This window comes from Stigmatopora nigra, chromosome 1 (assembly GCF_051989575.1).
Source record: "Stigmatopora nigra isolate UIUO_SnigA chromosome 1, RoL_Snig_1.1, whole genome shotgun sequence".
Classification (NCBI taxonomy): Eukaryota; Metazoa; Chordata; class Actinopteri; order Syngnathiformes; family Syngnathidae; genus Stigmatopora; species Stigmatopora nigra.
This window is the reverse complement of record NC_135508.1, coordinates 21,087,359-21,101,732: the sequence shown is the minus strand read 5'-3', so window position 1 is coordinate 21,101,732 and position 14,374 is coordinate 21,087,359. Positions and strand designations below refer to the sequence as shown.

The 14,374-nt window shown below is 40.3% G+C and overlaps 3 protein-coding genes across 7 annotated transcripts; 2 read left to right on the top strand and 1 right to left on the bottom strand.

The window, feature by feature from the left end:
• Positions 1-873: 873 nt before the first annotated feature.
• On the bottom strand, positions 874-5,466 carry dtx3 (deltex E3 ubiquitin ligase 3). 2 transcript variants are annotated; one of them, XM_077728248.1, is made up of 5 exons: positions 3,905-4,172; positions 3,456-3,831; positions 2,394-3,193; positions 2,045-2,262; positions 874-1,521 (listed from the first exon to the last, which is right to left on the bottom strand). In XM_077728248.1, exons 2-5 carry the CDS (start codon positions 3,466-3,468, stop codon positions 1,446-1,448), a joined length of 1,107 nt encoding a protein of 368 aa, XP_077584374.1. In that variant the 5' UTR covers positions 3,469-3,831; positions 3,905-4,172; the 3' UTR covers positions 874-1,445. The 2 variants fall into 2 exon arrangements, with proteins under 2 accessions (XP_077584374.1, XP_077584381.1); XM_077728255.1 differs by lacking the exons at positions 3,456-3,831; positions 3,905-4,172 and adding an exon at positions 5,361-5,466.
• ptges3a (prostaglandin E synthase 3a (cytosolic)) lies at positions 3,434-9,503 on the top strand. Of its 4 annotated transcripts, none has more exons than XM_077728267.1 (8): positions 3,434-3,633; positions 7,412-7,525; positions 7,600-7,669; positions 7,775-7,873; positions 8,312-8,401; positions 8,487-8,543; positions 8,757-8,784; positions 9,029-9,503. In XM_077728267.1, the coding sequence occupies exons 1-8, from the start codon at positions 3,449-3,451 to the stop codon at positions 9,046-9,048; spliced, it is 663 nt and encodes a 220-aa protein (XP_077584393.1). In that variant the 5' UTR covers positions 3,434-3,448; the 3' UTR covers positions 9,049-9,503. The 4 variants fall into 4 exon arrangements, with proteins under 4 accessions (XP_077584393.1, XP_077584401.1, XP_077584407.1 ...); XM_077728275.1 differs by having other exon boundaries at positions 3,496-3,633; positions 7,416-7,525; XM_077728281.1 differs by lacking the exon at positions 3,434-3,633 and adding an exon at positions 6,458-6,623.
• A 1,756-nt stretch (positions 9,504-11,259) lies between these two features.
• mipa (major intrinsic protein of lens fiber a) lies at positions 11,260-14,146 on the top strand. The gene is made up of 4 exons (XM_077712739.1): positions 11,260-11,912; positions 12,029-12,193; positions 12,261-12,341; positions 12,715-14,146. The coding sequence occupies exons 1-4, from the start codon at positions 11,553-11,555 to the stop codon at positions 12,898-12,900; spliced, it is 792 nt and encodes a 263-aa protein (XP_077568865.1). The 5' UTR covers positions 11,260-11,552; the 3' UTR covers positions 12,901-14,146.
• Positions 14,147-14,374: the final 228 nt, after the last annotated feature.

Sequence of the window (14,374 nt, the reverse complement as noted above, 5' to 3'; positions counted from 1 at the left end):
ACAATGTTTAGCAAACATGTGAATACACCCAAAACATTCTTGGACTCCAATTAATATCAAAAGGCACCACAAAATAATCCACATTCTACATCAGAAAAATTCAAATTTGCGCCTAAATTTTCTCATCGTTTTCCCAAACTGCATATCACATACCTGTCAACCTCGAACCATTTGTGATCTTACCAAATTTTGTTTTCGCCCTTACATATATGTATAAATACATGGAAAATCTTACCACTTTACTTTTTTGTAAAAAATCACGAACAACAAGTGAAAATGAAAGTAAACATAAACAAGGGAACAGGAAACGGAAATCACATGGTGAAAGTGTTACAAAACGAAATGTTTATCATGATCTTTTTTTTTTAGCCAATCAGAGGCGCCGGTACATATATCACTTGGCAGACATGCGTTTCCGGGAAGAAACAATGGCGGATGGTGAAAAATGGCTAGAAAGTGCCGCAGCCTTAATTTATTTTTTTTTCTCAAAATCACCGTTTAGCGTACCATTTTCATGTGTACAGCGTACCAATATAAAAATGGGCTTTCAGTTGTACCAATTACGGCGAGAACGTACCAGTTGACAGGTATGATATCATAGAGCAATCTAGAAGAATATATATATACACAACATTTAAAATGAGTGCTTTAGCAGGTAAATCTCCCAGTCTGACAGGGACAGAGGCATAGAATAAATTTTTCTTAAAGAGCTTTTGTGCCTTTTGATTTGGTTTAGTGGCTAATATGCCCTTCATATTTGACATCTTCATAAATCTGGTAACTGGTAATTAGATGAGCACAGGACTAACATCTAGGTCATATGGGCTCAGTACCTGTGAGACATAGTGACAAATGACTCGAGAGCCACCTAACTACGTACATCCTCCCCATTTTAGTTGAAGATGGACCCGGTGGGGAGAAATTTATTCTGAATTAATGACATCAAGCAACTACAGACTGCTGCTGGAAAAAAACTGGAAGAAAATAGGTGCAAAGAAAGTGCCTTCAAGTGCATCCCATTGCTTAATTCTTTTTTAGTGACGCAATTACACCGTCATCTCAGAAAGAATACACAATTTAAGACTTAAGCCAACAAGGGGACAACTGTGTGCTTAGAAAAATGAGGCAATTTCATGAGCAGAAATAAACATCCTGGAGAAAAACAGGGCTTCATGAAAGCAAGAGTGTTTGACAAAGAAAATATACAGCAAGTGCAACAAGTGCTATTGCCAAAGCAAACAAGTGGCAGATAGTGAGACTCGCTGTCGCCTTCCACACGCAGTAGCGCGGAATTCAAGTCAACTCAGGCGGGGAGCATGAAATCTGCTGCTATAGCAGCAGCACCTGTCTGCTGAGGACCAGCTCCCAATCTTCAAGAGAAATAGCACAACCTGCCATCATCTTGATGTGACACACTCCATTCCAGCAATGAAAGCCCTTTGATTTCAGTCAGCAGTGATGCCTTTCTCTCGGAGCTCCTCTGTCACCCGCACCAAGTAAGTGGGATCTGGGTAGCCAAAACTGAAAAGGACAAAAATGTTTTTCAAATGGTAAAAATACAGGCACACAAACAAAAAACAACAAAAAATTATATTGTCCTCTATCTGGCCAGTGTGTACTTTAAAGACCCACTATCACAAATTTTTACACACTAAATAAACGATATAATCTTGTCAAAAACCTTTGGAAATAAATAACTCACAAAGCCACAACTATCAAATAATTTATGTAACCGTTCAGACCAACACAACACGTTTTAACCATTTTTCCGATAAAATTATATAATTTCTCGTTACAAAACAAAAACGCTAGTTGCCACAGAATTGAAATTGAAACTTCCTCTACACAACGCACTCCCTGAAATTGACTCTGGCTTCCTAGGCAACAGAAAAATGTGACTAAAATTACATTTAGCACTTTTTTGGGTTTATTTTTTACAGGATTGTGGCTCAGTGTAGTCAAATCTATGAAATTCAGCCCCGAGGTGAAAGTGGGCCTTTAAATATCATTGGTACCAAGTGACTAAAAGCTTATTAATACGTACCAGCGGGGCCCGCCCCATATTAAGGTCTTGTGGTGGATGTCATTCCAGGTGATGACATTTTGCAAGCCTGTCGTCATGGAGGTACCGACGGTGAAAGTAAGGCGCTGCTCAAAGGCCCGGCGCAGCAGACCCAGCACGCGGTTTCCATCGGGGCTGTCTGGGAGGTAGGCCAGACGGTCAGTTCCTGGGTACCGCACACCCGGGTTTGGATGTTCTGGCTGGTGGCAACAAGAGTATACAACACGCTCCATCAATAACATATCGAATCATATTTTTGTTGCATGGTTAATCAGTGCATTTCCCACATCCTAGTGTTCCATGCAATCCCACCATCCAGTTGGGTACTCACCGCTTGTAAGCCAGCAGGGAAGCTGTAAATGATGCAGATACACCCGTAGGCCTCATGACCTGGGAGATGCAGGGTAGAATCCCGCTCGACAATCATTGTGCCATTGGCAGGCTGGTTACCGATCAGCTGACCGTAAACCAGACGACACACGGGGCAGGCCTTCTTCACCTTGAAAGCTTGATCCAGGCAATTCCGGCAGAAGGAGTGGCCGCACTTCTCCAGGGTGCTCTTGTCCACAATGTCTCCCATACAGATAGAGCAAGAGGCGGCGTCGTCGTCGTCAGGGTCATTGTGAGAAGTCGCCGCGCAGTCTATCCGGTGGGTCGCCTCGTGGAGAACGGAGAGGGCTTCTTCGTCCGCAGACTTGCGAAACTTCTGTTGTTGTCTCTGGGAGCGGCGGGGCGGAGGCTGGGCCGCCACCTGGATGGGGCCGCCCTCGTCGTTGGACTCCAGCTCTCCCCTCCAGGGCAATAGGGTGCGTTTTCGCTTGGGTCCGCCGTCCTGCTTACTCATTTCTTTGCGGGCACAGCGGCACAGATCGATGAAGGCTTTGCGCGTCTCAGTGGAAACCCGTGCATCCGCCACGCCAGCGGGACTGGCGCCCAGCGCCGGCTGCAGTCTGACGGCGCAGCAGCCCCCTCTCTCGCCTCGCCGGACGATACCGGCGTTCATGCCCTGCTTGTGCTGGAAGTCGAGAAGCCAAGGCCTACCGGCGGCGGCCAGGTAGTCCCAAACGGCCTGAGAGACCAGCACCTCATCGCTCCCCTGGCCAGCACGCACGCTCATCTCATCAGATGAAACTGCAGAAGCACACATCAAACAAGTGTTGTGGAGGATTTCAAGTCAAGATCCGCCAAGGCTTTCTGCACATTTTTTGTTGTTGTTTTTTTTATCAATCGCGTCACATTTTCAAGGTTGAGCGCAACGATGCGTTAACGCCGACACGCTACACTTCAGCTGTGATCAGCTGATTAGAAATGGCGTCAGTAAACAACAGGTCAGGTCACGTAAAAATAAAACAACGCACAAATTCACACACATACACACACTGAGCGATGTTACCTTGTGAGCCCATAAATCCCCTCAATGCCAACGGAGGCTTCCAGATAGCGAGTAAGGGTAAGCAATATCAGAAGATACGTTGGAGTGAACTTTATCTCAGCTGCTCTGCGGTCCGCCATTCTCCGACGGGAGATTCAGCGATTTCGCAACATCGGAATCGCCGTCGATGTGTTTCCTGGTGATGTTTTTATTCTTAGTAGGATTTTTTTTACCTCCACCTTGTCTTGCGCTCGCTAGTTGCGCGGTTCCGTCATTTGTTTGTTTTGAAGCTAAAGCTAGCGGCGAGCTTAATTTAGCAGCTGTGTACCCAATAAGCTACAAAACAAGGAAGAGGAAGTCCATTTGTGCAGCTTTTAAAACGTCTCGTCTTCTTGTCCTGTCAAGACATGGCATCCAAACGCGATTTTTGTTCATCTCAGGCAAATACTTGACATTTTTTTAGACGTCACCTGATTTTGTAATGTTTTTGGACTTTTTGCCAACCGTCATCAAGACGACGTGACACTTTGTCGTCGTCACGCGTTGAGGTTTTCCCCTTGTTTAAATTAAATCAAATAATTTTGAGTCTATCGCCTACTTTGTTGGAGCCAAAATTGGCAGTTGCGTTCAAAGGGTGGCCAAACCCAGAATAAAAATAATACTAAATGTATCCCGGAAGTTCGTCAATGTTGACGTCGTGGCTTCAGAGGCGACTGACTGGCTTTCCCCTGACGAAATAGCATCGTCATATATTGCAAAATATGAGAAATATATGACATAACATGACAATTAGAGAACTTTCGAACCTAAACGTGTTCAACGGATAACGCGTATCCAAGTCATCAAAGTCTATGAATAGATTTGCTTGTATTGGTACTTTACACACGTCCACATAAATTCCACATTCAACTTCAACATTTTCGAAACATTTTATAACTTCTACCATGCATTTTCTATATTTCAAAATTCCCTCAATTGCTAAATTTCAACCCGCTATCCACTCATCCACCGGGCCGACTTAAATATTTTTGATATTTTCAAAAATGACATCATATTTTGAAGTCATTGCCTTTCCAAGAATTCAAATGCTTTTAAACCTAATATTTCATTGAAAAGGTTTCCAAAATATTCTACGTTATGCAAAATGGATATTTCAGGACATGTTTAGAGGTTAGGAATTTAATATAGGTAACTTTAATTTTTAGCATTAATAAGTAATAATGACTAAACTTGATAAATGGACAGTATGGCAAACCTGTCAACTCAGTATATGTTGTCCCGTATTTTATACGTTTTTGTTCAAATTGTATACTCCATCTAAAAACTTTTGTACGGGATTTTTAAAGTGTTTTTGTTAAACCGATCTTGTTTATTAACCCATTTCGGGTCTTATCTTGTCGTGATGATATGCGCACGATGATTCCGTCCGCCTTTTCACTATACGTACCTAGTATATAATTAGTATAGCGAGTCAGAAAGCTGTCATTTTTGGAGAAAATTTTAGACTTTCACGTGCACCCTATGTGAGTAAATGTGTGCCGCATTGCATTTGTACATTTTATTCATCGCTTAATAAGGGGAATTGAAATCATTAATAGTAATAATTAGTTTGCCGAGGTTGGTAGTAAGTATTATATAGGGCTTTTCCAATTTTTAAATTGGACTCCAAATATTATTGACTGGGCTGTCTAGCTTTCCAACGGGGATCACGTGATACACGCACGTTTAGCAAAGGCTAAAGTTCTGTATTGGTTTAAAATGTATTGTACTGCCAGTCGAGTTAAACAATGGCCCATTTGTACTGTACAGATTCCTAAAATGGCCTTCAGAAAAGACACGTGAGGTCATGCCATTCTCGCTTAAGAGACTTTTACTATTCCAAAGCAACATTTAATTTAAAGCTAGTATCGAGCATGAAACACTGACCTTACATCCCTGGCGGTGCACTCTATGGCAATATGTCTCCTACAGCTTGTACATTTTGAACCAAAAAAAATCCATATGCTCCAGATCACAGATTGTGTTCAGCATCAGTGATGGCATCAGAGAAGTATCTTTGAACTCTTCAAAGAAGTGCAATGATCTTACATAAGACTGTCCCGCATCATTGATTCATCACTAATAATAGACTAAAGCTTAGCTGTTGAGAAGATGGAGAGGGCAACTTCATAAGTGCTATGAGTCGGCTATTATCTTTTATTTAAGACCCCTGACCTTTTAGCAACAAACATTCTAAACGCCCGACATATCTGGGCTAAAGGTTTCAGCTCAAACAAATGAGGTTCTCAACCGGAAAAGTATTAATATATATGCATTTTAGTGAGGACCAACCTGGAATCAAACCCTCGACCCCACAACTGCGGGCCGGACACAACAACCACTTTATATGATATTCAGAGCAATGACTAATAATTGTTTGTTAAATGTGGCCAGGCACACAAGTCCTTTGAGACATTAGTTGTGATTATGGGTTATCTAAATTAATTTTAAATGACTATGGACAATACAGTTTCCCCCCAAACTTTACCAAATAATTCATTCTATTGATCAGTCATCTTTGCTGATTTAATTGAGATATAATTAAGTATTTGATTTTTCTGTCTCCATTGATTGCGTAGTAACAACTATGCATTTTGATGTGTTATAAGAGCCAAGAGAATCTTGAGCAGACCAAAATAGTTTTGTTTTCACACATTGCAAAACAAAAATATATATACGAGCAATTGTTTCCATAGAAGGAAGTTAACTCAAATCACTGCATTTATAATAAAAATAACAGGACTTATTTTATATAAACTATTTAAATTGATGTATTGGTAATACAGTATTCATAAAGTACCAGCCAAACATGATTAAATTTAAATAATTTAAAAACAAGAAATTCATTACTTTTAAAAAAGTGCGTTTTTTTCCAAGTGAATGCATTACGGTTCCGTAGTTTTCCAACTTTTGTTGCTAAAAAAATGTAGGCAGGTTTAGTACGTATCTATGATTTGGGAGAAAGGAGAAAGCTGCGCGTAGGTCACGCGAGAACATTATAATCCCGTGATATCTGTCCAGGCTCCTTGTCATCCGGTTAGCGATTTATGTCTCGCAAATCTTTCTACTAGCCTTCACAGATAGCTACAAAGCACACACTGTCGAATCCGCGGTCTGACGGGGGAGTTAAATTGCAAAAAAAGTGATGATGTAAGTCTTCTGTCTAATGAGTGTACTTCCTTAGAGAAATGAGTAGCTATGTACTTTTCATGTTGCAGCTAATCATTAGCTGAGGCTAGCACATGATTCAGCCGCATCCGTGTATTCACACGAAACGCACGTGCATGTCAAGACAAAAAAAGCTCAATGGATCTGGTGTGTATAAACCAGAAACATTTCTCGAAAGAACCTATTATGCTTTTGACCACATTCCATCCTCGGGAAAGTCTTGAAATTGTTTTCTGCTTTAGTTTCGTTTTTAACTGGGCGCATGTTCGAGTTAGCTTCCCACCAGCCAAGCAATGGGGTCATGCTCGTAGGGGTATGCGGCTAATGAACAATTATAAATAAACAAAAAATCGGATTATTTTATTTTCCCCTCCCATTTATGTCTATAGTTTGCTGGGATATGCTCTAGCACCCTTGTGACGATAACCGGAACAAAAAAAATGAATGAATGTATTTGACTTCTGCAACAAGAGTATGTCGCTAGTGTTATAGTATCAGATATATTACTCTAAGTACTCATTGATATTCCCTTTCATTTCGTTTCATACACGCATCACAGGCGATTAGACCTGTAAAATTTTGGCTATCTATATTCATGTGTCTGGCATTGATCTACAAAACTCACCCCTATGCAACTAATAGGATTGAAAAGTTGCATCAAAAGCAATCTGCAAATATTTGACTGATTTGCATGTTCTGGAATTATTTTGTTATGCATTCTACTAAATTGAAATAATGTGGCCTAAGTGTTGTTTCATATGTCAATCAAGGCAGCCGGCAACAGCCAAGTGGTACGACAGAAGGGATTCCGTCTTCATAGATTTCTGCGTGGAGGACAGTAAAGATGTCCGTGTGAAATTTGAAAAGAAGACGCTTGATTTCAGGTGATTCTTTTTCATTGCTCTTCATGTCTGCTTTGATCCTGTTATTGTATTGATCTGTTCTCCTCTCGACACAGTTGTGCCATTGGAACAGATGACACGAAACATCAGAATACGGTGGAACTTTATGGGGAGATTAACCCCAAAGTAAGTCTGTCATGTATAATGTACCGTTCTGGGCTTTATATAGCGGAAATGATGCTGGGCCACGTATTGCATTACTCCACGCCTTTTGTCTTTTTATGTATATAGGAATCGAAACACAGGCGTACAGACAGGTCAGTGTTGTGTTGTTTACGAAAAGCAGAGACTGGAAAGGCGTGGCCTCGACTGACCAAAGAAAAGACAAAGGTAATGCTTGGCTACTTGTCTTCCACAAATACAGTCCCAACACAATTTATTCCCTAATGCTGCTTGACGTGTTTTCCGCTTAGACGTTGAAAGCCAAAGAGGAAACCTGTCTGTTTCAGGCTCTTTAGAAGCCATTATAAATATTTCATTCAATGTTTAAAGCAGTATTTTTTAAATTCTGTTTCTCAAAAGCTAATGCTTATCATGGATTCTGCAATCCATGCCAGTTTTTTTTTTTATCTAATAGGTGATTAAAAAACAACAACAACAAAAGTCTAGGTACATCAAATATAACCCCCCCACCCCTAAGTATAAAATAATCTTTTTGCAAGGGTTAAGAAATAAAAATGTAGCTGTGCAAATACGTGAAACAGAATTCCAGTTGCTGTAAAATATTGATTAAAAAGGGCACTTAATTGATCTGTTTTTCTCGATCAGTGCAACTTCCTCAGCGTGGACTTTAATAACTGGAAAGACTGGGAAGACGACTCAGATGAAGACTTAAATAGTTTTGACAAGTTCTCAGAGGTAAGTGCCAAAAACGCCTGTAAAAGTCACACATACGTATAGTAAAAGCACACAGAAATTGATGGATGCATTGTCTTGATTCAAGATGATGAACACCATGGGAGGAGATGATCTACCAGACCTAGATTGTCCCGATGTAGAGGTGGGTTTTGTTAATTACGCTAATCCTTGTAGGCGTGGATTTTTGCATTGTTGTCCCACATAATTTTCATGATGTCCCTGGCGGCTAAGTAGTGCATAGTGTAAATACAATGAAGTTGGGATGTTTTGTTAAACATAAAAACAGAATAGAATGATTTGCAAATCACGTTAAGCCTATATTTAATCAATCTGTTCTTGTGTTTGTCTTCTACAGCATGATTCCGCAGACAGCGACGATGAAAGTATGTAATATTCTTATTTGTTTTTATAACTTTTTGGCTTCCATTGATGTTCAATCCATCTTGACATCTCTTGTAATAACTACCAAAACAATCAAATACTATACATATATATGGGCTGCTAGGTATTGAGTTATTCATTTGTTCAAGCTTATGAGTGTCTGGCACGAGTTGACTTTGTGGGAATCTCAAGTGTTTTTGCTTGCATTTGGTAAAATTGCCTCTTTTTTTGTGGATCCTCCCCAAGAAATGCCTGACCTTGAATAGAAGAATCCGTCTTTCTTGTAAGTTGGAAGTGCAAGAGTTGTTTGAAGATGAAGAAGGTGGGAAAAAAATACAAGTTTCCAAGGCAAAGAAAGGCCTGAATGGGATGGAATCAAACACAACACAGGCGTTGTGCTCCTTCTCTTCTCTCCTTCTGCATGGACTCTTTTTGTTTTTTTGTTTTTTTAAATTGTGTCTCATTCACCTCCATTCACTTACATGAGTGCACAGGGATGTCTGTCTCCCTCCCCCCGGCCTTTTCTTTCAAACTTTTTTGTCCCTTTCCCAGATGAATTTTTGAAGGAGACATTTCTCTTAATATTTTAATGCAAACTGGACTTATTTAGTTATTTACTGTCATCACATTTTCCCACATTAGTGTGGCAACATCTACAAATGTCAACCAGTCAGTTCATTTCAGGCATCCAATAAATATACAGGTTCTTGTGTGGATCCCATCTGGTTAAGTTTTCAATTTGTGACAAAAACAAGACTCCTTACGTTTATCTTCTACATAAAGACGGTGTTCCTTCAATCAAAGCTTCAATGATGAAAAATAATTTTCCAAACACAGTTGTGTTACAAGTTGGGGTATGTTTATGACCAATGAGGATGTTTAATATTCATCATGAAGTCTTTCAAAAGAAGAAAAATCAAATAGATGTAATAACTTATAATAATCTATATAATATGTTTAATGTAACTGGAATGTCTGTATCATCTGCAGCTCCTTGAGGACCGGTTTGGACACCTCTGTGTTAATATGACAATCATAAAATACCAGATATAAAATAGCAGCACATAAAAGTTACAACCACAAAAGTGGCAGTGTCACATTATGATGAAACAGCGAGTCTATATGTGTTGGAGTGTGGTGGACACAAAGCTTTCTAAAACAACAAGAGTCAGATAAACATCAAGCAGTCAAAATGTAGCTGCCAACAAACGGTTTTTGCGGCAAACAAAAGCATCGGTGAGCTCAGCGCAATTCTTTCAAACATGTCGCCAACATCCAGGCTGGTCAGCAGCACGCTCAATGCCCAATCCCGCTGTCACCGATCCCTCGCCGCCTGTGGATTTTCCAGTGCTTTATGCGGCCTGAGCCCACAGCACTGTCCAGCATGGACAATGCAAACATCGGCCTAATCACTTCTGCTGCCATGCGGGTCATTTACCGCCGTGCGCTTTGCCAGATGATTAAATGAAACACGACCTATTTGCCGCATATAGCCGAGCAACAATCCAATCATAGCCAATGAGATTTTATTACAATATAAAATTCTTCAGAAGGGACAAACCTGAGCTGTTGTATTTGAGTTCAACCCACAATAAGCTACTTATCAAAACATAAATAATGGAAATAAACCAATAAACACCCAAAATATCAAGTCTTCCATTCAACACACAATTCAAATATTATTCAACACATTTGTTGATTTTACACAAAATCTCTATAATATTCCCTGTTCAATTTGACATGTGTAATTATCCTGTGGTTTCCCCAAAAATGCCATTAAACATGGTTTATATTTACTTATTCACCCTATTAAATTAACATGTTTTTACTTGAAAATTGTCTTTTCATTGCATATTTGTCCATTCAATCACAAAAAGAGTATTTTTGTTTCCCCAATTCCAACTTTCCAAACTTCCCTAAAATAAATATTTAATATGGGATATATTAAAACATGTCAGGGAAATAAAATGTGCCCTAAAACTTGCAAATAAATGCACATTTTCAAATTTAAGGTAGGTATTCACAGTCATTCTCATTTTTAAAGCATTGTTGTTGTTAAATACGAAGAAGAAGAAAAAAGTGAAAATATGCCATTTAAAAAAAATTCCTCTCAAAAGGTGAATATAATTATGTACACATTATTATAGTAATGGTACTTTATTACAGATTTATCATTATGAAAAAAAGTTCCTACGTCTACAGAGAACTGTATCTATATGTCACATTTGAAATGACTGATACTGCCGAATTTCATAATGTAATTTGACTCAGTAACACATGGCCGAATGCCAGACACGGAATTGTAATCAAGCGAGACGATGCCTCTTTTCGGCTCATTTCTAGACTAACTCTTTGCTTTCATCATTGTGCCGGTGCAGGCGTGGCAAGGGTTAAGGATGATGTTTCAAATGGCACCATTGTGCGCCGACCACTCCCCTGGCCTCAGTGAAGCTCTTATAAAAAGGCCTGTGAGTTCCCCCCGGCCTAGTAAAGGGACTGAATGTGTGCGGCGCGTGCTTCCACCGTACGTGTGTCCGTGTTTCGCTGACTACCAAGGCATTGGCCCGTTGATGTGAGGAGGCTGTTGCGGCGCTCCACTTAGGAGCTCTCCATGAACGACTTTGCCCAAATATCCCACCTTTGGCTCGAGTTCCACTGTTTGCCCCGTTAAAAGGCAGATTTTCCAAAAGGTGTCAGTCGGTGTGCAAGGGAGGCTTTTGTCTCCATTCAGTCGATCCATATAGTTTTTGTAGCCTATTTTCGAGTCACCATGTGGGAATTGCGCTCCATGTCCTTCTGGCGGGCGGTGTTTGCCGAGTTCTACGGCACCATGTTCTTCGTCTTCTTTGGCCTGGGTGCCGCTCTCCGCTGGACCACCGGGGCCCAAAACGTCCTGCACGTGGCCTTCTGCTTCGGACTGGCGGCCGCCACGCTCATCCAGTCCATCGGCCACATAAGCGGCGGACACATCAATCCGGCGGTGACCTTCGCCTTCCTGGTCAGTTCCCAGATGTCGCTGTTCCGCGCCGTGTTCTACATTGTTGCCCAGTGTCTGGGAGCCTTGGCCGGCGCTGCCGTGCTCTACGGCGTCACCCCAGTCAACGTGAGGGGCAACCTGGTCCTCAACACGGTAAGACTACACAAAGTGTTTTTCTTTCACAAACATTGCAATGTAGTACATGTATGAAGCTTGTATACTATTGTGAGATCCAGTGAATGTGATATATCACCACGTTGACTCGGCAGCTGCAACCAGGCATCGGCCTGGGCATGGCCACCACCATGGAGGTCTTCCTCACTCTGCAGCTGGTGGTCTGCATCTTTGCCGTGACAGACGAACGTCGCAATGGACGATTGGGATCTGCTGCCCTGGCTATTGGGTTTTCCGTACTGATGGGACATCTTCTCGGGGTGAGACTTTAAAAAGGACTTTTGTGTTTGCAAGAACTTTAATATTCAACTTTTTTTAAACTCTTAGATTTACTACACTGGAGCAGGAATGAACCCAGCAAGGTCTTTCGCCCCAGCAGTGCTGGTCAAGAATTTTGTCAACCATTGGGTAAGGACTTTAAGGAAGGCACAACAGCCTGAAAAAATACATATAAATAAAGCTGCACTACAGATTTAGGGCCAAACAAATGACCAATATGAGAGGTTTTGCATGGTCAAAACTTACTAAGTTCCTTAGATATGCTAAAATTCTGGGAAAATGTCAACCTCTGAAGGCATCTTCAGGCAAATTTGCTCAAATAGAAGGGCGGCAAACACTTTTAACAGGTTGTCGAGTAAAAAAAGGGTGCAAGCTTGAAGCTATTTCTCTATTAATCCCAAATGCTCAAGTTAAGATAGAAAAAAAATGTAATAATGTGTAATTTCTTAACTAATTTGGCTGCAAAACATTGCACCCATCTTTTTTTTTCTTTTCCCGACAGGTATACTGGGTGGGGCCTATGATTGGTGGTGCCATTGGAGCGCTGCTCTATGACTTCATGCTCTTCCCACGAATGCGCAGCCTCTCCGAGAGGCTGGCCACTCTGAAGGGTACTCGGCCCCCGGAGGCCGAGGGCCAACAGGAGACCAGAGGAGAACCCGTGGAGCTCAAAACGCAGGCTCTATAAAGCCCCAGCAGAACGACGAGTTGCTGGTCAAAACACCTCTTTCCATTTCAATCCTAACCCTTTTGGACTGCAGGACAAAGGTGAAGAAGGCTTTTTAGATCAAGTCACCTTCTTTTCTCTTTATTTTTATTTTTATTTGCTAGGAGTGAAGCTACAGTAGAGACTTCAGCATGCTTTTCCAAGATTTTACCCTTTGCTTTGCTCCAATTAATTTCACGTACGTACTCTACCTGAATCCCATTTTATAAAAGTGTTTGTCAGAGGACGCTTTTTGTCTGTATGTGTATGTATGCTTGTTTTTAATTTCTCTCTTGTTTTCGGAAGGATTTTTATTTTATTCCTGCATTAGTTTCATCATTCTAAATCACCCAGGCTTGTTTTATTTATTATTTTTTTTTTTAATAACGCTGCCTATTCATTTCCAAACAGTCGCTCTTTTATAGAAGGCAAGTGTCATCATTTTTGGATGAAAAATGGCAATATCTGCTTTTTTAATGGACAGATTGCATTAGAAATCTTACAGTAAAAAACAAAAAAAAAACTGATGCCTTCATGTTTGTTAAATGAAAAAATACTCTTTTAACCATATGAAAAATTGATTTTTCACTTCCAAAAACTTGATCATTTGAAATGATGAAGCCAGTTTGAAAATGCAAAAATTAGGGGCTTTTTAAAAGATGCCCGTTCAGTTTTTTTTGCTTTTTTAAATTGGAAAATATGGAAATACTTAAATCATTACTTTGTAGTTTTGCAGGAACAAGCAGTTTAAATGATGAGGGGGAAAAAAGAGGGTATAATACATGTAAATTTGACCCTTTTCCACTTTTAAAGATGTTGGTTTGAATTTCCTTGTGTTTGCCAAAGCTGAGCAGCTAGACCACATACACAGGGGCTTCTGAGTCGTCATATCGGGACTTAAAAAAAACAACAACAAAAAACGAGAAAAAAAAACTGTGCATGAGGTGTGCTGACTTAAAAGCTACGTGGTCAATGTTAAGCTCCAATAATCAAAATTATTAACACTGTGATGTTGACCAGACATGGAAGCATTTTTCTGTATTTTCCTTTCTAGTGTGGTTGCCTTGATAAGTGGCTGATTAGGTAGATTTTAGTGGCACGTTCAGAAATGTTGGTTTTCCTGTTTTGTGATGTACAGTGTAAAGTTTTCTTTCTTTCTTCTTTTTTTTTTTAATGACGACGTTTGAGGATTTTTGAAAAAGAATAATAATACAGTAATCATCATATACACCTGTGATACAATTGTGTTTTTTGGGGGGCGCTGATGGAGGGAAAGCCAAGCAGCAATTTACACGACCCTAAACATTCAATCTTTAGCTCAGCATTATCACTATTTTCATTTGCTTAGCAAACAATTAAGTTGGCACTAACACATTTAAAAAGAATACTCGCCAGTATATAGTTCAACTCAGTGGCTAAAATTACAACTGCTGAAGAGTAGATTTAGCTGATACAC